General features: G+C 35.3%; 1 protein-coding gene across 1 annotated transcript; it reads right to left on the reverse strand.

The window, feature by feature from the left end:
• Positions 1 to 621: 621 nt before the first annotated feature.
• FGF7 (fibroblast growth factor 7) lies at positions 622 to 25223 on the reverse strand. Its single transcript, XM_054273043.1, has 3 exons — positions 24938 to 25223; positions 1206 to 1309; positions 622 to 816 (listed from the first exon to the last, which is right to left on the reverse strand). The coding sequence occupies exons 1-3, from the start codon at positions 25221 to 25223 to the stop codon at positions 622 to 624; spliced, it is 585 nt and encodes a 194-aa protein (XP_054129018.1).
• Positions 25224 to 26293: the final 1070 nt, after the last annotated feature.

The raw sequence follows: 26293 nt of genomic DNA on the forward strand, positions 1-26293 counted from the left end.
TATTTGTTTCATTAATAGATAGGAACATTTTGTGTTAGAGTAAACTTAATTTGTCCAAACTAACTCTCTTATCTGAATACAACAATAAACATTTACAAGATTATATTTTTTTGATCATATAGTTTATGTATAGGATATGAGTTTCTTGGGGGAAGTATTTAAAATACTGCTCAGCCTCCACATTTTCTATTGACTTGAAAATCTGACAACTCATTCCAGCAGCCTTAAAGTCTGACATATTTTACACAACATTATCATCTGCTTATTATTATTATAGCAGCCATATTTAAGAAGCAGATAGTTTTTTAAATAAAATATTATCAGATAATCAAGTAATGACTTATTCTTCAGGGTAAATTAATTTAAGAAACTACCCAGTTACAATGACTAAGATAATGATTGTACAACTCTTTAGAATTTTTTACAACTTTTAGTTAGTAAATCTGGTTTTGTGTATATTTTCAAATCTTTTTCATGTAGTCTCTTAAAAATAAAGATAAATGCGCAAGTCCAGCTTGTTCAGTTTCTCAGTAGTATTCCAGCCTCTCTTGGTATCTTGTCAAACAGTCTTCTTAAAATTAATCTTCCTGCTGGAACTAGTTCTTTATAGATCATTTGTGATTAGGATATTGCCAGAGGAAGGAAGTGGGATGCTCTGTGTTCTTTCTTTGTTTTTTTACCTTTCATTGGAACCCCTTTGTGGTTTAGTGTAATAAACATCTCTTTCCCTTTGTGTGTCCATTTTGCAGAAGCATATGTGTTATAATGGTTTTCTTCAATCAGTTCAATGAAGTTGCAGTCCTCATTGCAGACTTTCTGTTGAGAGTAAATAATAAAATATGGTAAGGCAAGAACAAAAGTGTCTTTTAAAATACTTAGATTAGTGAAGATGGGAGAAGAATAGGCATTATAGACCCTGCATATTAGGAATATTTTAATAAATAAATTTTGCCTCTGAAATCCGAGTGTTGAAAATTCTAGCTTTGTGTATTCCCCCTTAGTATTCCACATTTTGAAGAAGTATATAAGACCTAATCATTGAATTTATTAAATGGACATAAAAGTCCGATATGGAATGCATGGGATAAGTCCAGAATACATTTTACTTAATTAGGAATCAATAATAAAAAAGCATACAAATGTTGCATCTCAAAATACCTCTAAGATTGTAGGGATGTACACATAAGAGAAGTTTGCATCCATACCTTTCCATAGAGTCGCCCTGACTTGTTCATTGCCAGAAAATATTCACTTTCCACTCCTTTGATTGCCACTATTCCAACTGCCACCGTGCGGATTTCTAGAATACCTGCAAAGGTACACAGCAAGGGCTGTAAATGCTTGGTTGTTCTCCAGTTAACTCAGGTTTCCTTGAACTAATATTCTGTAGTATTTCCACATTTATTGAATTTATTTTTGGAAAACAGGAAATTTAAGTGCCTTCATGAAAGAAAGGACTTTTAAAATTAGACTTTTTTAGACTTTTAAAATTCCCTGTGTGATCATGTCTGCATAGAGCCACTTTAAAATTGTTTGGTGGTAATTTTTAAGTCTATACTGAAGTTGTGAAGTCAATATTAGTAATTCCTCTATTTTCAGAGAATCAGTGTAGCTTAGAGTTTATCAGGCTCAGGGTTTCATTTGGAATATGTAGTTAGCCATCAAGGTTCACAGAATTTGTGTAAATCCTTTATTTTGAAGTTTTGTGTAGCAGTATCATCCCCTTGAAAGAGTGTAAACCTTAGAACTTGCGAGTGATAGAAAACAGACCACAGTGTCTGAAATAAGATAAAGTATTTGCTTGACCTCTGTGTGCTTTTATGACTGATTGGAGCTGTAAAGATACGTGTATTTGAAAATCATTAAAGGCTGCCCTGAGAGCCTATTTATTCAAAACCAGAAAACATTTAGTGTTGTTTTCTATAACCTGATTTATTTTCATCTCACTGATACATATCAGCAATACTTTTCTGTAGTCACTATGATACATCTAAGTTACCTGCAACATTAAAAATATTTTTTGTTAATATTAAAAAAAAAGTGAAGACGGGAATTATGCAAGTCATTAAGGAACACCAGGTTGTTTTCAAGCTTAAATGTTATTAATGTTTTCTTAAGCAGTAGTTTAGAGTTATATATCTGAGTTTGAGCTATTTCTTTCAATATTGAGCTGCTGACAGAATTCTACCATAGCAACTTCACTAAGGCTCCTTGTCCAAAATGGGGTCTTTCAAAGGCAGCCAACTTGAGGCAAATTGCAAGAGCTCAGCATGGGGGAGACAAGTGAGGGATGTGGGAGAGAGACGTGTGTTAGATTATGACCTGAATGTCCTCTTTAACAAAGCATTTCTTGTTTTTCCCTTTCAAGTTGGCATTGGCTTTTCACAGCCACACAGTAATAGTTTTTTGTTACTTAGGTTTTTAAGAAAGGCATTAAAAATCTATGATATTTCTCCTTCCCCATACATTTTTATCTCCTCTTGCCCTTTGCTTTCCTTCTTGTTGTTTTGCTTTTCTCCTTGATGTTAGTGATGTATCAGTTGTAGAACATATGGGTATATTTTTTGTCCTTTTTACTTTAGCAGATCAGTTCCCTCTTCTCATGGTGTGTGCACTGCTGGGCATTCAGCTCAGAGTGTTTATACTTCTGTACTCCCCTATAATGCTAAGCCAGCTTTTTTTTAAGTAAAACTTTTAGAATTCTTTGACAAGTTCCACTCTTCTGCAGGCCTAGCAATAGTTCTAACAAAGGGTAATTTGTAACCGAAACTTACAAAAATTATAATAACTATCATTTCAATTTCACTTTAGAAAAACCACAGTGAGGCTGAAAAACAGATGAACATCTGCATTTAGCCTAACAAAGAACACAACAGTGGAAGGGATCTCTGGGTCATCAAGTCCAATGCTCTGCTAGCCTGGGAATTGCATCAGATAATTCTCTTTTCATAAACTTTGCCAGTACTAAATTGGAGTTGTTATTTCTTTGCCCCCAGTGTTTCTGCCGAGGGCTGCTCCAGAGTTTGATTTATTTTAATGGCTAGAGACTTCGTAGTAATTTGCAATCTGCATTTCTTCAGTGACAGCTTATATCCATTTGTTCTTTTGCCTCTGCTGGCCATTAATGTAAGGGGAGTTTTTAAAAAAAGTCCATGTTTGAGTTTTCTATTTATACAGAATTTAAAAAAAATAAAAGATTCAAAATTACTTTTTAAAACAAATAATGCTAATAGGAATTGAGATTTCCTTGAGTAAGCTGATGTTGGCTGAAGTTACAGTAGTAAGAAATCTTACTACTTTAAAAAAGGAAATGCCAAAAGGTTTTGTCCAAAGCAATATTATTATTGTTACAATTTCTACATTATTTTTTTAGTTTTTTTCTTTTTGCCTGAAGTAGATTGTGACTAACTTGATGGAGTTATTTTATTTTGGTTTGGGGTACTTGTTTTTCTACTTTATTCACAGTTGAGGCATCACTGTCTTTCCTTGTCTTAAATGAGAAGGTCTCTTCTTATGTGCTTCCTTTTGAAGTAAAGGTGTTTAATCCTTTCAATATCTATTCATGAAAAGAAAAAAGTCACCAAACTAAGATGGGAAAGAGAAAATTCTTATACATAGATTGTTTCATTGAAATACTCTTTTCTTACTCTAGTAACCAAAATTACTTTAAAGGCATGCTTAAATTATTAAGATGTTGATGAGGAGAAATTCAGAAGGCCAAGCTTCAAAAAGGTCTTAAATATCCCTGATTTCAAAATTAAAATGTAAACTATGTTCAGTTGCTTTATCTAAAGCATCCCCAGAGAAGTTTGGAAGAAGTTTAAGAAAAGACTTAATATACCACAAAGTAACTGGAAAAGAAATCAGATTAAAGCTAGGAAAAGAAAAAAAAAACAACCTTGAGATGGGCATCCAAAATTGAAAACAACTGTACTTCCTATAAAATCAGCATGAAATTCCAAACAATTTTATATGGTTGTATGGTCAATGTATCAAATATAGCTTGAAATTCCTGTAGTGAATGAAGTTTCCTACAGAGCTGAAATTCCTCTAGTGTTTGTAAAAGACACTCAGCAGAGATGGGTTACAGTTTGCCTTCAGAAAAGATGCCTGTGGATGGTGGCAGCAGCCTTTGGAACCACTTGGTACAAATTAAATAGCACACAGTTGATATCCAGTAGAAAAAAAAAAAGTAAACAAAAATAAACAAAACAATCCTTTAGGCTGACACAACAGTTTCAGTGGGTGAAATATGTATCGGGTTTTGGAGAAAATTTATGTCATTAATGAGGTGAGTTTCCTGGCATTCTGGTCTAGGATGACAGTTCCTCAGTACTTAGAAGCAGACACTTTTATGTGCAGACTTATTCCATAACCGTAACCTGAATGGCAGGACAGTGCCTCAGGCTGGAAATCTGTGCAGAAAAATGGCATTTAGTTATATGATTGCTATTACACTGAGCATTGTCACATGAGATGATTCTGTCCTGGCAAGTAGTATTTGATAATTTTGTTTTTATCTCCTGATATTGTGTGTTTTCTGATTCAATTCATATTTTCAAATCAGCATCTTCGTTTTATTTGTTAGACTCCTTTTTGCTTTTACAACACACTGACTTCGTATTTGTTAAAACAAATCTTTGCTTTTATTGCTACACGATCTGTTTACAGACTATATTAATTTCCATCAGTGTGCAGGCATAGTTGAATAGGCAGTTTCTTTGTGTTTGCCCATAATATCCTTGGATAAAAGTATCTTATCTATAACAAAGTAGCAAGAGCCTTGTGATTTAGCAAAATAAGGGCATTTCCCTTTGCTCATTTGTCAGCTAGGAGGCTGAAATGGCAATTGCAGCTCTGGCTCCTGAGAGCTGTAAGGAATCTGTAAGTACTTACAGCTCCTGAGAGCTGTAAGTAAATGCTGCTAATGCCTAAAGATCCCACAGGCAGGTGTAACCTCTCAGGAGCTTTTGGAAGAGGAGGGGCAGCAGAACCACAGAGGGAGATCTCTTTCCATGTTCTAGGGAACTGCCCCAGTATGCAGGATTGTTCAGGAAGGTTCTGGGAAGCACACTTTGAGTTCAGTCCCTGTTCAGCTGCCTCTGTTTTCAGACATTTCATATGTTGCAGGTATCCCCTCAGTGTCTATCACATGAGGTTTCTGGTCACTGCTCCTCAGTTTGCCCCAGTCAGTGTCTGTAGACATTCATTCAGAGAGACATTTTGGCATCCATGACATTTTTCAGAAAGCTGACAGCAATTTCATACCAGTACTTTCCTGCCAGGTACATGTGTTGAGGGAGCACATATGATACGTACAGCACTTTATTTCTTGTGGCTCTCTGTGCAGTGAGGTTGAAAAAAGCAGTCTCTTGCTGATTTTTAGGGTAGGGAGGCTGGCACTGGCAGTTCAGCACTTGTAAGGAATGTGTTTGTGAAACACTCTTTCCTCAGCAGAATTGTCTTTAAAAGTAAAGTATGTGAAATCTTAAATAGGGACAAAGGGGCAGAAAAGACTTGGATGGAAAATGAGTCAAAAAAAAATGTAACTTCTAAATTTCACTAACTTGTGTTTCTCATTAATGGAATTTGGAGCACATATTTATGAATTCAAATGACCTTTGCAAATGATTCAAGGCCAAGGAAAATTATCTTGTCTTTGCTTAGAAGACACTGTTTAATGATAAGGAATGTAATTTGTTCTTTTGTTCTGGCACTTAATAAGTTAATTTTTGTGCCTGCTAAAGCCAGAAAATGAGGTTCATGATGGTCAGTCTTGGAAGACTTTTATGATATTATTGGTACATGTGTGCATTTGGTAAGCCAGCACAGTAAATAGCTGGTGTATTACACTTAAATGTTTTTCCAGAAGAATCTTATCAGTGAAATGAATACTTTTATTGGATAGTTTTGAAAGTAATTTGTTTCAGGAAATATTTTTCTTTCTTTTTTTTTTTCTTTTTAACATAGTGCCTATATTGTAAAGTATTTGTGCAATTTAAGTTATTTTGAGTCTTAATATTTTTAAATGGATGCATCGTGAAGTTCATTTTTAGGTAAAACAATTTGTGTGCTCTTTCTCTCAAATATAAAAATATAAAAACTAAAATATAAAAACTAACAGTAGAAAAATATTATTGCAAATAAAGGTCATGATTTAAGATATTTTGTAATATGACTTAATTGTTACCTTTCCCTATTATTAAATTAAAATTGATAGGAAGCAGTATTTGCATTTGTATTGAGTACTTTTTTAGCAAGAGAATGAAGGACTTTCCTAGATGTTACCTCACAGAACTCCTGTTCATAAGCTTTTTAAGTAGAAATAATTGTACAGGTATATGTTAAAATATGTTACAAAGCAGTAGATTTCTCCACACCAGGAATTTTCCGTCTGTGGATGTGATTTTAATGAAGAATTAATTAACAGAAAACGAGTTGGTACATACATTCACTATCTTTCTTCTGTCTTCTCCTTTTGATACTTGGAATTTGAATTTATGTCATAAACACAGATATGTTGTTATTTACAGCATAGAGGGCTAAAAAAGATCTTCAGGGGCTTTTTGCTGTATCCATGTACGCATTTGCTGTGCATGTGTAGAGTCTCTGAAGCACTTTAAATATGAATATGGCTGTCAAAATGATCTGAACAGAAATGATGGATCTGTCAAGGATTTTCAGGAGAACAGTTGAAGCTACTGCTTCAGTGAGATGCCAGACATCTGGATATCATGGAGAAATATTCAAAACTCCTGGGTTTGTCCTGTGTGTGATTTCCAAGCAGGAAAAATTGTAGTTGTCTGAGGAAACATGATTAATGATAGAGAGGTATTCCCTGAGGACTTGCTGCAGCTCAGGGTTCAGCATCCTTGAGCAGCAGGATTTGCTGACAAGATTTAGTTCATGTACAGAACGTTTGATTAAGCATAAGTAGCTGATGTTTAATTACTCTTTTGCATTTCATTGGGTACAAAAAGGAGGCATACTGTATTAAAATCAACTGAGTGCTAAACAGAAGTCCATTAAAGTATTTTTTGTCCTCCATTAGATTATAATTTTAAATTTTCTTTATTTGACATTACGTTATCCATGAATGTCTCCTCTGTTTTCCAGTCAGACAAACTAATTTATAGGTGCATTGCTAGATGCAACAACTTTGTGATAAACCATTGTCCTGTTAATACTCAACATGACAGAGAAGTTAGTTATGGAATATGAGCCATGTCAAGGTTTATGAAAGGAACTGCTAACCTGATAACTCTGTGAAAACAGTATAAAAAAGGCAAGATAAGAACCAAAAATAAGAGGGAAGATACAACAGGGAGCTAAAATGATTGTTTAGAAATGCTGTTATTTTACTTCCAAGATCTGTTGTTGCATGTGTACTTGGACTTGTGGGTGTTTACCTTTATTGCAGAAAAGGAAGGGGTAAGCCAAGTTCCACTCCTAAGTCTGCATTTTTCAAAGTATTTACACAGTTTCTTATGCATCATGAAATGTATAATCTGCCCTTCCAACCATGGATGGCTGATACTGTAGTGTAAAGTGAAGAGTGTGGTTTGAACTATGTTTGGAAATACACCTTCCATTTTTCTTTAAACTTAACACATTTGTTCTGCAGTGGGAAATATTAAAAGACATAATACCTGTTTTTAGTCATTTTTCAAATAACAATGAATAATAAATATAATAATGAATAAATGTAATGCAGTGCTCATCAGTTTACAACACACTGTAAAGTCTACCTCCCCTAATTACTGTAGTGGGAATTTCATTGACCCTATTGCAATTAATAATTGCTAAAGGGAAATACCTTAACATTTTCAAGTATTTTTCCTTACTGTACAACCTGTTTTGCCTCAGTTTTGTATTAACTCTCTGTTAATTTTGCTGAGTTAGGAGATAGTTTTATAATCAAAAACTTCATTCTTCATGGAAAATGGTGGCATAGTAAGAGTTGGTGTAGAATGTTCTGACTCTAAATTGATGCCTTCTGTGCATGTCTCTGTTGAACATCAGCTATTCAGACCACTCTATTTCCAATATTTCTATTGATTTGATCTTTAGAACCAAAGGGTGTGACATTTTTCACTTAAGTAGATTGCAGTTATGGAGTTTCTCAATTTTTGAGGTGTGACTTGTGAATAGCAGTACATGGTAACAACTGAATAACATGCTGCCCCAGGCAGTCCTTCTCTTGGGAATGTCTCATTAAACTTATTAGAAGTCTTTACTTCGCTGATCTCCACTGCTTTATATAAATATTTTCTTGATCAGCCTCTTAGACAGCATGTAGTCATTTCTCATTTTTGCAGGAAACTACATTTCCCTCCAATAAAAATTGCCCTGAAGCTAAACATATGGTTATAATGAAGAATAATATTATTTTTTAGAATTAATACTGTCATGTAAAATTCAAGTCTTAATCCTCAGTCTGAAAAACTGATCTCTTATTACAGCATTAATAATTTAGTGATATGAAAAATGGAAAAAAAGAGTGGAATGACTGTTTACAAAGTGTAATTGTTTCCAAGCAGTAATAAAATTAATGATTTAATACTTTAGAGTTGAACTTGTACAACAAATGCTTTCCCTACAGCTCAGACAAAGGCTATTTCTAGTATTTAAATATTTTGTGCCAATTTTAATAGAATAAATGATGTTTTCAAGCTCTGCAGACTTTCAGAATGTAGACTCAAAATACCAAAAGTAAATGTAAAATGTTGCTTATTAACCTTTCCAAAGCAAAATAAGATATATCCAACTAAAGGGAGAAAACTTCCCAGACCAAGTTTCAGTGTGCACAGCTATTTTGATTATCTGAACTTGGAAAATTCTACATAAGACCAGAGCCTCCTGTTTTTCAAATTCTTCCATAATGCAAAAGTCTTTAAATAGATTACTTTGTCTTTTTAAAAAATTTTCATTACTATGCTATTTTGTGTTTTTATCTGGTGATGAGCTGTGTTTGCTCCTTTCCTGAGTTAGTGATCACAGCTGACATAAAATTATTCATATCATTTCTGTGGAAGATTTTTTTCTTCTGTTTTTCTAAGAAAAAATAGAGTGTCTGTTAACATGCCTTTTCCATGTACAAGTATTTCATTCTCTGAATTGTATCTGAGGAACATTAAATCCAGGTGCATTTCCTGTATATCACCTGGATGCACTGGCTGCAGGCAGTTGCAAAATCAGCTTAAGTATAACGTGGCAAGGGGTGCTGGATTTATTCAGCTAAACAGGGTAAATATAAATCCAGCATAGAATCTCCTCTTTTTATATGAAATTTTCCCTGAGCTCAAGGCCTTGCTGTTTTGTTCTGTGTATTGTCTCCAGCTGTTCCTGTGGCAGTTTTTCTGGTTCCTGAAAAAGGCTTGACAAGAGGAAGAGCAGAGCCATATTCTGGGGACAAATTGTGTTCTTTGAGGATAACTTAAAATTATACATCGTTGAGACAAATCACTAAAAGCAAATATTAAATTCCTGTAGATTGATCATAATGAAATTCTGCAATGTGTTATCAGTTAAAATATATAGTACAACACTTTTTAACTGTGAAAATGGTCCCAGAAGTAGCTAATAACAAAAATTATTTAAAATAAGTAAAATTCAGAAAGTGGTTGCAGAATAAAGAAGGTGACTGCAGTTTTCTAGATCTTGAAGATATACTGAGGGGCCTATGGAGTAGAAGCAAAGAGTTTTAAATGGTTTGAAATTTTAGACAGTTAAATTTTGTTTCACGTAGTTAAGAGCTCATTTCAGTCATAAACACTGCAATCCTTTTGAGGAGAGACATTTTTCCCACTCTCAGTAGTTATATAAAATGTAGGGCAAGCACTGCCCAACTGCATAGATTTTAGTTCCATTTCCATAGATTTTAGTTCCATTTCCACAAAATCTGCTATTTTGTGCAGGAAGAGCTGAAGTTGGATATCTAAATATATCAATTACATTGTCTAGAAGAACACGGGCAGGCACTACGTAATTCCTTCCAAGGTAGAAAATGCAAGAAGCTGCTAAGAAAATTGTGCTAACCCCTTGCTGCCTCACAGAGTGGGAATTGATAGAAACCAGCTGTCTCACTCCTGCATTCAAAACACTACTGGGCATATATTTATATGTAGGGCCGCTCAAGTTGTTCTGGTTTACTGCTGACAAATAATTTAGATTTAGTTGGACTTTCAAAATCTGTATAAGACCAGATATTAAATTGTAAACTAATAGAAGGAGAAAATTAAAATTCCCTTAAAATCAAAACCAATCAAATAATCTAATTAAATTCTGATAAATAAATTTGGATTTTGTAGCAGATGTTTCTCCTGTCTTGTTCAGTATATGGATCAAAACTTGTGTCAATTATCCTACCACTGTTGTTTTTTCAAATAGCTTAGGTCATTCCTTGTCTTAATTTTGCCTAAAGTAAATAATTTCCTTCCTTCAGGTAAACACCCTGTTTTTACCAGTTTAAAATTTAAACCTGACTGGAAGCCTGACTTTAGGGAAATCAGTAGAATATTTGCCGTTACACACAGGCAGCACTTTGAAACCTCTCTGTTTACATGACCAGATATTTGTAAATGTGTAATTGTCATCTACTTGTTACCCTTAGTTTTTAGCTCGCTTTAGAATTCTATACCAAAACTGAGGAAAACAGGAGCATCAGCAGCAGCAGAGAAAATTGTTCCTCTGCTACAGGGCCAGTTGCTGTTACCAGAGCAAATAGACTGTAGGAGCTCAGCCAAGCTTCTCTTTTATTCTGTATTTATTTATGTGACTTTTTAATCTGCCTCTTAAAATTCAGCTCAATTGACCAGTTGGAAAATCTGGACTTATTTCAGTTTTGACTGCAAATGCCAGGATGCAGAGTAACCATCTTGAATCTGGTGATAAAAGTATCCATGCACACTCTTACTTTTGTCCATGTGCATAATATCAGGAAGTCAGCGAGAAAACTATTTCAAATAGAATCATTTAAACATATTCTATTTTCTAGAGTCCACAATCTTTCTGTGCTTTGCTTTATTTGCATTAAATGGGAGTAATGGCCTCATTTTTTAGTGACAGTTAATTGTACCCTGAAAATAGAAATCAGAGCTCTAGTACTCACATTGCAGTGTGTTGTGATAGAATACTATGATGCTATATTAAGAGAAGGAGTTACCAGTCATAGCTAATGTAAAAAAGTAATGGAATAAGTAATAAGTACTGAACAATTAATAGAGCATAGGATTAGCCAAATTATATGATATTTCTTTAAATGTTTTAAATAACTTTAACACATTTTAGTATACTGTTGGTTGTACATAATGCAGTTCCCCATTGCTTTTGTTCTAATTTTATATCCTCATGTATGAATCAGCACAGTTATAGTTGTTTTAATTAAATTATCGGCTTATATTAGCTAAAGATATATAGAGGGAACATAAAAAATGGCAACTATGAAGTTAGAAAGCTGCCTTGTTGTCTTACCCAGTGGTCCTTTGCATTATCACCGAGAACCCCAGATGAAGTATTCTCTCAATTAACCAGAGCATGTAAAAAATGGTAGAAATCACTTCACTTTTTGCCTTTGCCTTTGCCTTTGCCTTTGCCTTTGCCTTTCCTTTTAACTAAGGAAAGTTTCTTGTGGCCCTGAGCAGCCTGAGGAAGGATGGGAGCTCTCCTGTGCCTGCAAACTGCACAACTTCATTTTCTCGCCTCTGAAAGCACACGGGTACTGCTGTATCACTATACAGTGACTGTTTGTAATAAAGATACCTGTGACCAGTCTGTAAAAGGATTTAATAACTTAAATTCAGATCCATTCTGGCATCCATATTGTCATATTGGTGGAATTCCAAATTTCCATCTCTGATGATAATCAACCAACCTGTTTGATAGACAACAGTGCTGTGCATTGGCATAAGTGTAAAGACATACTTTTCTCTTGACCTTGAAACAAATGGCAGATTTCATACCATTCAAGCATTAGAGAACAGCTTCAGTCAGGAGCCTTTGAGAATGTTCCACTTTTCAATTTTTTCTGCTACAGTTTGTTCTTATATGTGGTGGTATCATGGAAGTTTGATGAGCTCCACAGAAGTACTACTTCAGCAACCTGTAGCAGAATATGTGGACCCTTTTAAAATCTGGGAAACAGCTGGTTTGTGAGTTGTAGATATTTGAAAGTATACATTTCAGTAGTGGACTTGAACAAGGGCCTTGTTCAAGAAGGGAAGAATAAAATGTTTGTTTTAAGGAATCAGAGTAAAATAAGATTTCTTCCATAGGTTTATTAAATTAGATTACTCAGGTAATTACTGGTGGGGTTTTAATATAGGAATCTGGACTGGGTAGCAGATGCTGCATGTGCAAATAAAGGGTTTGCAGCTCTTACATTTTTATTTTGTCGTGGATTTGCATCAAGTTTGCAGAATTCTGTGATTGGCAGACTCAGTTTGACAGCCTTTTTTGAGTCTGCATTATATTTATGATAATTTCTACTCCTTATGGTGCTGTTCTCTCCTAATGTTTTTAACATAAAATAGTGACTCCATAACATTGAACTTAGCAGGAATTTTTGAACTGCCTTGAAGAGTGTACAGTTAAAAGAGCGCAGGGCTTGGCTGTGCCCGTAGTGGTATGTTCTAAAATATATAAAGAAAACCTGTTCTTAGTAAAGGATTTGCTATGCTTTTTGCTCTGACTGAAACAATTATGGCTATTCTTAGCACTTAAGTGTTGAAGAAACCTTTTCTTTCTTTGCATAAAATATCTGTGACTTCAGCTGTATTGCAGCAAAGAGCTGGGAAAACACTACCCAAGTTTACTGAGATCGTGGGTTTTTTTAACCACACAAAACGAAACAAAATAATTCTGCTGTTCTTAACTTCATCTTTTTGTGCCACCTTAATTCCCCCATGAGTATCAACATATTCTTGATTCAAATGTAAATGCAAATGTTCTATGGTGGGAAAAAAATCTCACAAAATGAGATATACTTCTACTATTGGATATATATTCACTATAAATAATGCTGTCAGTTTTTAGTCAGTATAGAAATGTGAATCTGTGATTTTAATATAGGTCAGAAAAACATAGAATAAACTTCTTGTTATATCTTTCATATGTAAATATAAATTTGCACATATATTTGAAAAGTGACATCTAACTATTTTTTGAGTATCCTAAATTGGTATATTCTGATGTACTCCGCTTCTCAGACCATATCTTAAGAAGAATAAATAGTGATAGCAGTGTTACTCCTACATTGATATTGGTAAGATAGAGAAGTCATTCTGACTTGAAAGTCAGGAAGAGATTAATAGTGGAACAGGAATTTCATTTTCCTTTATGCCCAGTATTTATTACCAATGTTATGAAACGGTATCTTAAAGTAAAAGCACATGGGTTTGGAGAAGCAATAGTTATTATTTGCCATATTTTAAAATAAACTCCTCAGCCATGGATAGGCATCCGTAACAAGACTTTTACTGATTTCAGTAGAGCCAGACTTTTACAAATGGCATGTATTTGTCTCTTTCCTAATATGGGTCTTTCAACTCTTGAGCAAACTTTTCCTAATGAATCACAGGGTTAGATAGCTTTTCCACTAGTCAGTAACTTAACTCCTCCACAGCTGTGCAGTATTCTTTACTTTCAACAGCAGCTATTTAGACCATCAGTGATAGTTTTCCATAGTTCATCCCTAAGTCAGTATGAATAGAAAAGCCATATTTTGACTTTTTTTTGGGAAGAGCTAATGCTGTACTTCTTGGCAGTTACTTTCTCATGTTGATTACATCTCTGTGTTGTTGAGAATTTATTTCAATCAAATACAATGCACACAGAGAGGGAATTGGTTTTTTTTCACATAGAAATCAAAATTAATGAAACAAATATGGCATGGTCTGACAGGGCTCAAATCCGACTTTTTTGTGCAATACCACCTGTGATGTAGATTGCAGCACATGTGATTACAAGAGATGATGTATGCAGAATTCTTTAGGAATCCACTGAAAGAGGCTCGTTTGGGGTGCAGCTGCCAGATAGCTCTTAAGAGGAAAACAAAGAAAAGAACCATCCTGCTGTGATGGGTCTGGTGTTGGAGAGTAAACTCGGGAAACGAGCACTGTAACAAACAATTCTCCTTGCTAAGCTCAGTTCAGCTGAAAACACCCAGAACTGCATTGTTGAAGTATGAACAAGACAATATAATAAATTGTGATCCAAAATCCTCAATATTTACAGTGCTGTATACAGACAGAAATAGTCTTCATTTTCCTAAATCACCTTAAAAGAGGTGACTATCTTTGGAATCTGGGTAGTCTATTGGGGAAATTAGTTTATACAAAACTAATATTCTATTTTCTCATATATGAATAAGGATACCCTAAACAAAATTATGTCATGGACAGAAAACAGTGAACAGCAATGTGAAGAGGAAGAAAGGGAAGAAAGATTTTTGTAAGGGCAGTCATGACTTTAATTGATCCCCCTAGCAGTAGAAAAATATCTTTATCTATGTATACAAGATTATGACTTACAAGTGTTTAGGACAAAGTCAGAAAACATGGGTTCTGTTATTTTTGTCTCACACAGTTGAATAACAGTGGCAACTTGCACGTTTTTGTAGATATCACCTAAAGTGATGTAGAAATGTTAGCACCATATATATATGATGTGGGGTTTAGGCTTAAGTATTGCCCTTTTTTAAGGTAGCTTGAAGTGTCCCTTGAGTATTTGTCAGCCCTTTTAGACAACTGTCTCTGGGTTGTCTACAGATCCTATGTGAAAAGGACAGCATACAGATACCTACCTGTGTTTATGGAATATTTTGTTATCTAAGAAGAAAATGTCTTGTTTTGACAAACATAGAAATGTGTTCTATTTCAAAGGTTGAACGGTTCTGAATAATTCTCCAATAATTTCTTACTATAATTATGATATATCTTTTACCACTAGATCATTTTCTGCTTAGATCATATAGCCATTGTTGCTCATTTGATTCTCTTAAATAATCTCCCTGGATCAGAGTTAGGCTGTTCATCACTGAACTAAATTAATGGGGTTTGCCTTGCATGTTGTAAATAATTTGAAAATTCTCCTTTTGGTCTAATGGTAGTTTTATGGTTTTGGTATAGACTGGTTTTGCTTCCAGTGTTCCTTCTGGATGAAAGTGCCATTTCAGAAGTTTTCATCAGAATGTCTCCTAGAAGAATATGACTAAATTAGAGGAATTCAAATTCAAAACACTGTATTACTTAGCTAAAAAATCAACAGAGCATGATTTCTGCGAAATATGTGGTAATAGTTTCCTAGAAAGATGTGGTAATTTCTTTTTCTTTAGTTTTGTTGCATGATAGTTCTCTTCAGTAATATAGACTGAATTTCCCAAGTCACATAAGGGTGCAATCAAAAATGGAAGCATGCTAAGTAATTTTAGTTTGATATTTGGTAAAGGAGGCTGAGTGCCAGTTTGCTAATATAAACATTCTGATTGAAGTTGGTGTATAATAATCTAAAAGCTTGTTTTTATTAATAGCTGTGCTATTTTCATTACTCAATTTAGAAGGCATTTAAAGGGACAAGTATAAGTGGCCTAGGACTCTTGCCATTTACTCTATCATTTGAGCAGACTCTCCTAAGGCTACTCTCAAAGTTGATGTAACATTTGATTTCCTTTGAGTTAATAAATATCTTCTACAAAGTCCAACACAAATTCACCCAAATATGTGCCTGTTGCAGTGTTAGTAAGGTAGAACAACATGCCAGACTGCCTTTCACAACTTCAAAAAGGGAGCTTTTCTGGTTGCTGAAGCAGATGCTCAGAGAAAATGCTCAACCCTGTGAAACAGTGTCAGTACTGATGGGGTGGTAGGATGCAAAACAGAGCAAGAGACTCAAGGCACCTGTGTACCTGATTACATGCTAATGAGAGGAAGGAGGGCAGAGCCAGGCCCTCGTGGCTGGCCAGCAGTCAGGAGAGGACTCCTTACAGGGAAGAGGCTCTCCATCCATTTCCTACTGGGGTTTTTGCCACAGTTTTTATCTCGTCCCTTATCTGGTGTGGTAGGTGGTATTTTGTTTCCTGAGTAGATGAATTGTCTTTTTGGAATCATCATTTGGGCATAAATTAGTTTCTTTGTTTTCTGACTGGTTTGCAGTCATTTAGAGTGCTCTAAAGAACTTGCTTGCCCTGGGAATTATGTACCTTTTTATTTGGTTTTGGTTTTTAGTCTTTGTTGGAAATACTGAGTGGAATCTCCGTGCTCAGTAAAAGACATAAGAAGTTTGGTTAGAAGAGTGGATTTTATTTAAATAGGAAGAATGGGTTTTTTTCACTTGTTAGTTTGAAAGTACTTGTATATAATCTTGCTTTTGATTAGTAACAATGTCTGTAGGCAGAGTGCTGTGTGAGTTCTGTCACATTTGTAGTTCAGATGTGGTCAGACATGTACATGGCAGAGAATTCTTTTTGTGCTATGTTCTAGTGTGGTATTGCTAAGGTGATGCTGAACTAATGCAGGCACTCCTGCTGTGTGTGGAATTCAGTTGGGATGAATCTCACTGGACACAGGTATTTGTCCCTGTCTTTATGTAAAGGTACTATTACAATTTTTTTGCTGTAGCATTGGGAAGTGACATGACTGTGATGACTTCAGGACTTTTCAGGTGCAGTTTTCCCACAAGCAAACATCAAGGGCTGCTGCTGAGGGAGATCTTGTACTGGCCTTTCCCACAGCATAAATCTCCCTTGTTGTAAAGCAGCTCTATCAAGAAAGTTCCATTATGTGAATCACTCTGTGCTAGATTTACATAGCTAGTTCCCTAAATCCTTGTAAAGTGTCACCAATAAGCACTGAAAACGGCTTGGATTTCTGTGTATCATCTTGCACATTATGCACAGTCCCCAAGCTGCCTGGGCTATTCCAAAGGAAATAAATTAGCTTGGTGGAGTTAAAGTTGCTTTTGAAAGCTGGTGAAAGTTGCAGTTTCCTATTGTGTTAGTACTGACTGCACTCTCCAGGATTCAGTTACCCTTTCTGGTTTAGTTCAGAGTTTCTGTCAGGGAGTACAGCTCTTGTTTTCTCAAGGACCTACACAAACACTGGATGGAATTGCTCCTCTGTTTACTGCCTTTTTCCCTTGACTAGCTCAGCATTCTGTCCCAAATGCATCTGCTTAGTGAGTAGCTAGAGGGCCTGAACATTGGCACCCTTAGAGTCCATGTAGACCACTCAAAGGACAAGTCTGTCATCACCATATAATGTTGTGAGTGTGTTATACAAGAAGCCAGCAAGCTCTTGCAGTGAGCATTTCCACACACCTGGCATGTAAAACTCCACGTTTGCCCCTGCATTCCAGCTGGGCACACAAACAGCCACTGAACAATGGCACCAGTTCACCTGAGCAGCTCAGGGACTGCAGCACGCATTCACGTTCAACCTTTTCCTAATTTGATGTTGATTGCGGTTATTTTTTCAGCTCTAGATAATATGTATGTTCATCTAAAAGAATTTCTGTGTTTTAACAGTCATAGTTATCTATTTTTTCTTTTTTTTCTCTGTAAACATTTACTTCTGATTGAAGTGTCAAACCCCATGTGGCGTTTAACAGTCATAATAAAACATATAAAATCAGCAAGGTTATTAGGGAAAATATGCTTCTTTTTGGGGGCTGTTTTTTCTGCTTTGAAATACAATACCTTCTTGTTAGACAAATATTAAAAATGCAAGGTATCAAAATAGCCAAGGACAAGTCTGATCACCTTCTTTTTATAGTCTATAGCACCTCCCAGTGTCTGCCGACACATTTAAGAAGGAGCAAGCCAGCTTACCAAAAATGGAAGTACTAATGCTAAGAAACACCTTAAAAAGAAAAATCTTCCAGGTTATGGAGGTATTCAAAACATGTCATTATTGAGGAGATGGACATGAGTGGTGTGTGTTGGTCCCTGTTGAAGTCACTGTGTTTATCAATGCCATGGAATGGTCATGTTTGCTGTTTTCATTTCTAGTTTTGAGTTGATCTATCCATTCTGCCTGGGCTTAATTTTGAAAAACTGGATGCAGAAGGAAGATTTCAGTGTTTTGAATAGAGCATCTAGACCCTTTAATAATTTCATCCTGGTTTTGTTCTTTGTTTTAAAAGCTAAATAATAGTCAAAAGAGCCTATTGATTGCATTGGTATTTTTATTGCTTCTTTGGTGTCTTTTCATGAATTTGTGGGCCACATCTTGAATATCCACTTCTAACTTTTCAACGCCAATTGTTACAAAGAATTTTTTCCATTTGAATAAATGATGTCATGTGTTATGAAAGTTTTAAAGTGTGACAATTCAGTGCTATGATTGTTAGCCTCTATTATGTTACTGCCATAAAAATTTTCACTATTAACATTTTATTAATAATGTTTCTAAATTGCATACACCAGAAGGCTAACTTGATCTTTCTCTCATATCCTGATTTAAAAATAATGTCAAAGGTCAAACAAGACAATTGAAATACTGTTGCCAAATATAGTCATAGACAGTCAATTATGCAACAAAAGCAGTATGCCACCCATGAAGAGTAACACCCTACATTTGCCTAAACTTTGTTTTGATGAGAAATGTGTTCCATAATATACTGCTAGTTGATAGAACTTGTAATGTGGAACAGTGTAATCATATGGTTTAGGATGTCTTGGTCTTCCTAAGCTTTAAGGAAGATGGGGAGGAAAGCCAACTCTGTTGTGTATTCCAGGATCCTAGAAATCTGAAACAATCACTTTCAGATAATCAAACAATATAGAAAGTGGGAAGCTGTGAAGGGGAATATCTGGATTTGGGCTTTGTCTTGCAAGACTGACTGTATAAGGAATTAAATTTTATACCAAATTCTGTTTGCCTGTAGGGAAATTGTTTCTTTAAGATTCATCTGAGCTCTGTGTTTTTGTCTGGCTACTGACTTCAGGACTTCTAGTTCATTCTCAATTAGTCAATTAATGTTCTATTATCAAATTATTTAATGCTGAAAATAGTAATACACAATTCTTTTGTGGTTTGAAAGTTTTTTGCTAATACTTTTTAAAGCTCTTTATGAAGAGGTGAATAATTCTTTTTCATAGAGGCACAGAGAGTTTGAAGAGTTTTCCCAAAGTCTGTAAGCAAATTGCTTAGAAGTCTGGATTAGCCTCAAGTCTCTTGAGTCTCAGGTCAGGGCCACCTCAGCACATTTTCTTCAGGATGGAGCAATAACATATTTAATGATACAACACTGAATTTTTTTAAGATTTAGAAATTGTAAATCATGTGGGGGGGGAAAGCTGTGGGGGAAAAGGAGCTGCAATTTATCTTTATATGTATCCTGTGACTGCTTCTGTAGTTTGCTGCTAAATTTGATTGATAGTTCTATAAAAATGCACTATTTCTCATTTCTGATAAATTTCAGTATTGAGAGATACAGAAAAACTGCCAAGTCACAGCTGAACTACGAGGGTGTATCAAGGTCGGAGGAATCTGTAAGGGCAGTGTGTACAGACTCAGATTTTTTCACTGCTCAGACTGATGGTAGCTCTGTTTTGAAGCTCCCCCAGGCAAGCATAGCCCTGTTGGTGTATGTTAACTTGTGGAGCTGCTGCCTGGGCCTGAGGCCAGAGGTTTGAGTTTTCCCCTACAGAGCTTATGCAATCATTTTTGTTCATGAGAGTGAGAAGAAAGTGAGTGCAAACTGCTACTGTCTGGCTTTACACATATTTTTCAGCTGGCAAATGCCTAAGAATAGACAAGGTGATGAAGATTCAAGAGGTAAATTCAGAAGTTGTAAACAGTTTTAATTGTGTTCTGTGGCACCCCTCTTAGACTATGCCAGTTGAGCAGTGATCTGGATGTTGATAGGTGAGACTGAAGAATCTTGCTGCAATCCTTCAAGGCTTCACACCCTGCTTCTCCCCTCCCCAAAGGCTACACTCACCAAAACACTCTATAAAAGCTGTAAGACAGGTATAACTCAGCTGTTTCTGTTTTCTGCGTCTTTGCTAAAACCCATCTTCATCAGCAGCTGAGGGTGAAAACCTGGGATTTGTCATAAGGCATGGACTGAGGGGTAGGCATAGGTCTCTCTGTGGCTACTTGAGGGTACCCCCAGTGCCAGACAAAGAACTGGGGAGGCAGCAGGGGAATCTGGTATATTAGGTTTGGTTAGTTACTGTGAGAGAGAAAGTCATCCTTGGTGCTGTGGGTTAGGTTTCAGAGGATAGATATCTGTTTCCATTTGAATGAAATCTTTCTGTTATAATTGGAAAGATTAGCAGAGTACTAATGTGAAGCAAAACCACTTCCATGTTAATGAAGGTTTGTGTTCTCCTGGCACCAAACTGTTGGTTGAACCACAACTTCTTGAAAAACCAAGAATGCAGTTGCAGAGACAGACTTTCTGTTTGTCTGGAACACACATAACCCTTAACTGCATCTACTCCATCAATACCTGTCTTGAAATACCTGATTTTCAGGAGCTGAATCTTCTTGGCTCATCTATGTAATATGTATTTAAGCAACAGCAATAAAATTTATACAGTAACACAGCATACTTATATTTGTTTTATGCTAAGAAGCTTATATAAAATGCTAGTAATTCTGATTTCTAAGCAAGTTAGACTATTTAACCACTAAGATGTGTATAAAGTGTATTTTGTCATCAGTTAGGGTTTACATTTGAGCGAAACTGAGTTGAAGTTCATTTAATACTGCCAAAAACTTTGACTTGTTGGATTCTGGTCAAAATAGAAGTAGTTTTCCAAGATAAAATTGTAATCAAGATTTCAGCCATTTTATGTCAAGATCTCACTAGACTACTTTCTCTACTTTTTCTTTGGTTGGCTTTACCCACTGAAAAAGAAGAGGAAATAGGCACTTTCTGGGTTTAGAGCACACATGGAATATGATAGGATCAGACATGTTAGGATTCAGGTTCCAGGAAGGCTTTCCTAGTAACTAAGAGACCCTTTGAAGTCTTTAAAATGAGATTCCAAAGGCAACAGAGCATGGAAAGTCCTAAAGCATCATCCAGTCATAGTTAAAAATCCCCTTGGAGAGAGTCAAAACAAACTCTGATTTTTGCTGCCTTTTTTCTGAACAAAATTAACTAAATATGGCAAAATTCTGAAATGCAAACTGAAATGAAGGCAGGAGTAAACAGTGATAAGGAGTGATTAATTTTTCTATCAAGATTAAGAGTTGGCAAATCACCTTGTTATCTCCAAGATTTGTTCAGTCAATCTCACGTTTTACAATCATGAATTAAAAAAGTGCTTTTTGCGTGCACACTGAGATTCTTTTCCTTGAACAAGGTGCAGAATTTATTTTTTGTTAAAAATATTCAGGCTTTGGCAAGTTATAGTAAGATTTTGTAAAAGAGAAATTTTTTTATGAATAATGACAGATTTTTCTGGGTGACCTAACCTCTTGGTTAGGTCTTGGCTGCTGCCTAATTCTTGCTTTAGTTTTTCAGTGGGTGACTCAGCTCTCCCTCTGCCATTTAGTTTTCAGATTGAAAGCAAAGCTGTCAGGTGCAAATTGATTTCCCCTACTTAGTGGAGATCACTGTCCTCTGATTTGATTAGTTCACTCTTGAGTTATCACCTTTATGTCCACCAGAAGGCTCTACTGCTTTCTGAAATGTGCACAGAACCATGTTCTTTGGATACCTAACAAGGTCAGCACTGTTGTAAACAGGATTTAGCAATTTGCTTGCACAGAGGCAGCACACACAACTAAGCAATTAAATTCTAATGTTTTTAAGAAATCAAAATTTGATAAATACAGATTATTTACAATTGGTGAGTGAAGATTTGGTTCAGTATTTAGTTCTGATGTGAAATTTGAATCCGCACGCATTTAATACAGTGGCTGTTAACGGAAAACCTTAGAAATTTTAACACTTTCACTATTTATGCTGTTACTTTCATAGTATGTGTATATATATTTATTCTGTAATTAGAGAAGTTTGAAATACAAAGACCTTAACTCCTCACCATCTTCATGTTCTTATAGTCCCAACTGGTAAGAGAACATTTATTAACTTTGGCCCTTGCCAAAGTTGTGATGAAGTTATCCTTCCACAGACGTTTTTCAGTGTGAAGATTGTTCTTCACAACGTTCATGCTTCACACCTCATGGGCTGAAAAGAAGTAGCTCACTTGATCTACAAAACTGGCAGGACAGCTTCCTTCATGAAGCTAAGTTATAGGTAAAAACAGGATTTTGCTCTCATTTTATTTCAGTAGCACAAATTAGCAAATTCAAAAGAGACAAGATTTCCTTTTATTTTTTATGTAAGTGGAAAATTGGGATAAAATGAGAAGAAACCTCTTGGAGCAGCACTTTTCATGTCCACTGATTAGTTTGACTGCAGCAGTTCTGACATTCCATCCTAACAGGTTTGATTTACCTTTTACTAACTTTCAGAAATCACGAAACAAGAATGTTTGCACAGACAGAAATACATCCTTTTCATTTGTATGGTTTTAAAATTACGCTTTTATCCAGAGAACCTCAATAAAAATAGCCGGTTTGAAGTTTTAATGTTAATTTTTTTTCCTTATGGAAGGAAAAACCACTAGCATGCCTTAGAGAAGGTGTACTAGTCTAGGTGGGCATTATTTTTTCTGGGTTTTTGTTTGTTTTGCTTTTTGCCCCCTCATATAATATAATTTTCTTTATGATTATTTATTTTAGTAGAGAGCCAGAGGCACATCTTCAGAAAGTCTGTTTGCATCTTTTGTTGAATCAAGGATATGACAAAAAGTGTTCCCATAATACTGCTACAGTACTAATTTCTGTAGTTTCTCACAAAATCCAGATTATCAGTGTTCACATTTTTCTAGTCCTCTTTGTCTATATTTGCCTATCTACTTTTGCAACAAAAGCATTTGGGTATTATTCCTTAAGATACAATAAATAAATTAGAGTATTAAAGTTGAGAGGGTGGGAATTTCCTACATACTTCTGCCAGTTTAAAGATAGTTAATCACAGTGCTCATCAGTTACCAGATAATCGTTACAATTCCATTTGGTTTTTCTCATCATACTCATTGCATTTTCCAGAAAAAGGATTAAGGTTTTTTTCCACTACAATGTAAACATAAGGGTCTAGTGACTCAAGTTTGCCTTTCTATAATTTGCAATAGTTAGTTACTATTACTAAATTATCATGAGGTGTTCAGGAAACTGCAAGAGACTGCATCATTGACACAAGAGGATGTGGTGTTCTCTAATGGGCTCACTACAGAATGTTTAAAGGTGTCATTAATGTGCTTAAGCAGAATGGGATAATTCAGAGAACTGAGAACCTCTGCTTGAATTTGAAATAATGCTAAATTGCTAACGAAGTTTTACTTAGGCATCATGGAACTAAAAAAGCAACTCTGTATAATAAATTACTTAGCTCTAGATGCTGTCATAATGTGTTTGTAAATAATAAGAGAAAAAAATTGGGTACTGTGAATATTCACCTCTCTTCATTAATTTTGAAGAATCAGTTTCAACAATCAGTAACATTTTTTCCTGTGATTTTTAATGGGAACAACATTTCACTTCAAAACTAGTCCTATGGATCTCTATTGTAGCAATGCCCTCCTGAAACTCCAAGGGAGTCTTCTTGAACATGGACCAAATAATTTAGTTGGCTGCTGGCCATGTGTTGTCTTTCAGAGGAATATGGTTATTCACTATGTAATAGCGTAGAAAGAAAGGAGACATATGGAAACAAATTTTAAAAGAAACAGTAACATTAGTCAATGCAGTTTTAGCCACACAAGTTGCCAGGCATTAATGTAGTCATGAAGCAGAGGGATAAATGCTGAAGCCCACTGGCCAGGCGTGCAGCACGCCAGAGTGCTGCTCTGCTAGAACACAGGCACTCAGCTTCAGCTGAAGCCTGAGACACACTAACAGTTCTTGAAGTTTGATTTATGGATTTCTTTTGCTGCTGCTATTATAAAAAGCACACTATTATATACAACAAATTAAATCATTTTTAAGCAGCATTCTTGGAAATATATTTGTCCTTTTATTTGTCTCTAAACACTAGACCAGCATGTCCCTGGCCCCTTTTTGTTATAATTTTGTTTTGAAATGTGTGGTATAATCCTATGTATTTTCCCATTGCATCTTAATCAAGTAATGCCTTTTCAAGTACATGTCATGTTTCTCTAAATAAACAATACATTTGTAACAACACAAAAGACAAAGTGGAAAAATAATGACCGGAAAATTTGATGTCTTCAAATATTAATCAAAGATTATATAGGTATTTGTGTGGAAAATACATATTAGTACAACAATTCCTTTTCCAGATCAGAATTTGCATTTGGTAGAGCTTCATAAAATATTGTATGTCCATTCTCTCTAGATGAGTCATAGTTTTGGAAGAAAGGGGGGAGAATATTTTTTCAGCATTATGATCATTGTAATAATGAACTGCAGAAGCTATAATAGATTTTGTTCCTGGCTTGGCAAACTATCTAAAAGATTTTGCAAGAGAGTTTACATAATTCTTTCCATTGAACTTTCTAGTATTTCTATGTTTTAATTGTTAACTCAAACACACCAAACTTTTAGGTAGTTTGTGCTCTATATAAATGTGGTTTAATGTTTCAGGAGTATTTTATGAGGAGAGTTGGTGGCTATACATTTTCATACATACAATTTAGTTCACTTGTTAAAATAGGCTCTCTGTTTGCTAATAGTTCCCAGCTGTAACTAATACATTAACAGATCTACAATGCAGTATTTAAAATGACGCATTTCAAAATCAATAGCAAATGTCCTGCTGTACGATTAATTGGAAAACTTGTTTTACACAATGGTCAGTACATGATAAAAAACTCTTTAGGAATTATGGTAAATCAAGGAATAGGAAACAATGACGTGGAAATTTCTAAAAACTTAGGAAAAGCAAAAATAATACTTACTGTAGTTGTTGTTTGCTTCTCTTGTCCCTTTCACTTTGCCTCGTTTATCAATCCTCATATACCACTGAGTTCGACAGAAAAGTCTTCTCACTCTTACATCCCCCCCTTCCATATAATCATAGCTTCTGGTATGTCGCTCAGGGCTGGAGCAGTTCACATTTGTAGCCATTTGCTCTGGAGTCATGTCATTGCAAGCTAAAGATATAGTGCCCATTAGAAAGATAATGTAAAAGTATGATCTGTAGAGCAAAATTGGCAGGATCCATGTCAGTATCCATTTGTGCATTATAGTGCAGTGTTCTGGGTGTTCATGAACAACATAATGAAAATTAAATCTCAAGTAGACTGTTGCTCTTAGGTCACCGACCTGCCTTCTGTCTTTACGAGTTACAGATTCATTTAAGTGAGATTGCTCCCTCTTCTAGAATTCTGATCGTTATTTCTTAATAGTTAATGGCGAAATAGAAGAGCTTCTTAAATATCTCTTCAGTCAGAATATCCTTTAAAGACACAAGTTATAAAAACCTTTGTTGTTGGGACCTTCTTTACTACTTGAATTTGCTGCTTGCACTGAAAGTAAAAGATCTGTGAGAAAAGGTGCATGTGTAAGTCTTTATGCTCAATTGTTACAAACGTGCAAAGATACATTATGCTAATGAAAATTACTACACAGAAATACATGACACGCCGAGCAGATTTTTAAAAACATGCTAATGCATATACAATAGATATCTCTCATACAACTTTTTACATAAACAGACATTTACACTGATTGTAAACACAATTCTCTCTTCAGTTTTAAGTCCTTCCAAAAATCTCCTATTGATTAATTTCAATTCTCATGCATAATAAAATTCTCCTGATTACTTCATACCTATATTTTTACTATTAGCACAACCTATCATACAACTTTTCTCTAGTTCACGTTTGAAAATAGACCTCATGGCTTTAGCCCTGTGTTTTTATTCTACCCTTTTCAGATTATTAGTAGAAATAGTTTTCTTAATTCTTTTCTTAGCATCTAGCTTATAGAAATAAAAACAAGTTATTAGCTGTTAGAAATTGTTGAATAATCTTATAAAGGACAGATAACTTACTTGTTCCTGTTGATAAGAGCTGGATACCCAAGTACTCCATTTCTGTTGTCTCCTTTTTGCAACATGAGACACTCTACTGTAGCTACAAACTTTCTCAGCTCAGAAAGACTCCACCAGAATTATAATTGTTTCCATAAATCAACAGGCTGGAGAGATGGTGTGTATGTGCTTATGCGTGCGCGTGCATGTGTGTGTTGAGCCTGTTCAGTCCTTTTCGATAAATACCTTTGCTGACCTCACTTGGAAGCAATTAGAATTT

This window comes from Melozone crissalis, unplaced genomic scaffold (assembly GCF_028551555.1).
Source record: "Melozone crissalis strain CALT ecotype California unplaced genomic scaffold, PUWL_Pcris_2 ptg000014l_1, whole genome shotgun sequence".
Lineage (NCBI taxonomy): Eukaryota > Metazoa > Chordata > Aves > Passeriformes > Passerellidae > Melozone > Melozone crissalis.

Bases quoted from the DNA above. Each gene is read 5' to 3' on its own strand.
- FGF7 (XM_054273043.1), bottom strand. From the start codon at position 25,223: ATGCACAAATGGATACTGACATGGATCCTGCCAATTTTGCTCTACAGA. The intron at 1,310-24,937 runs GTAAGTATTATT...GTACCTTTGCAG, and splicing joins AGAAGCAAACAACAACTACA to GTATTCTAGAAATCCGCACG. The intron at 817-1,205 runs GTATGGATGCAA...TACTCTCAACAG, and splicing joins CAGGGCGACTCTATGGAAAG to AAAGTCTGCAATGAGGACTG.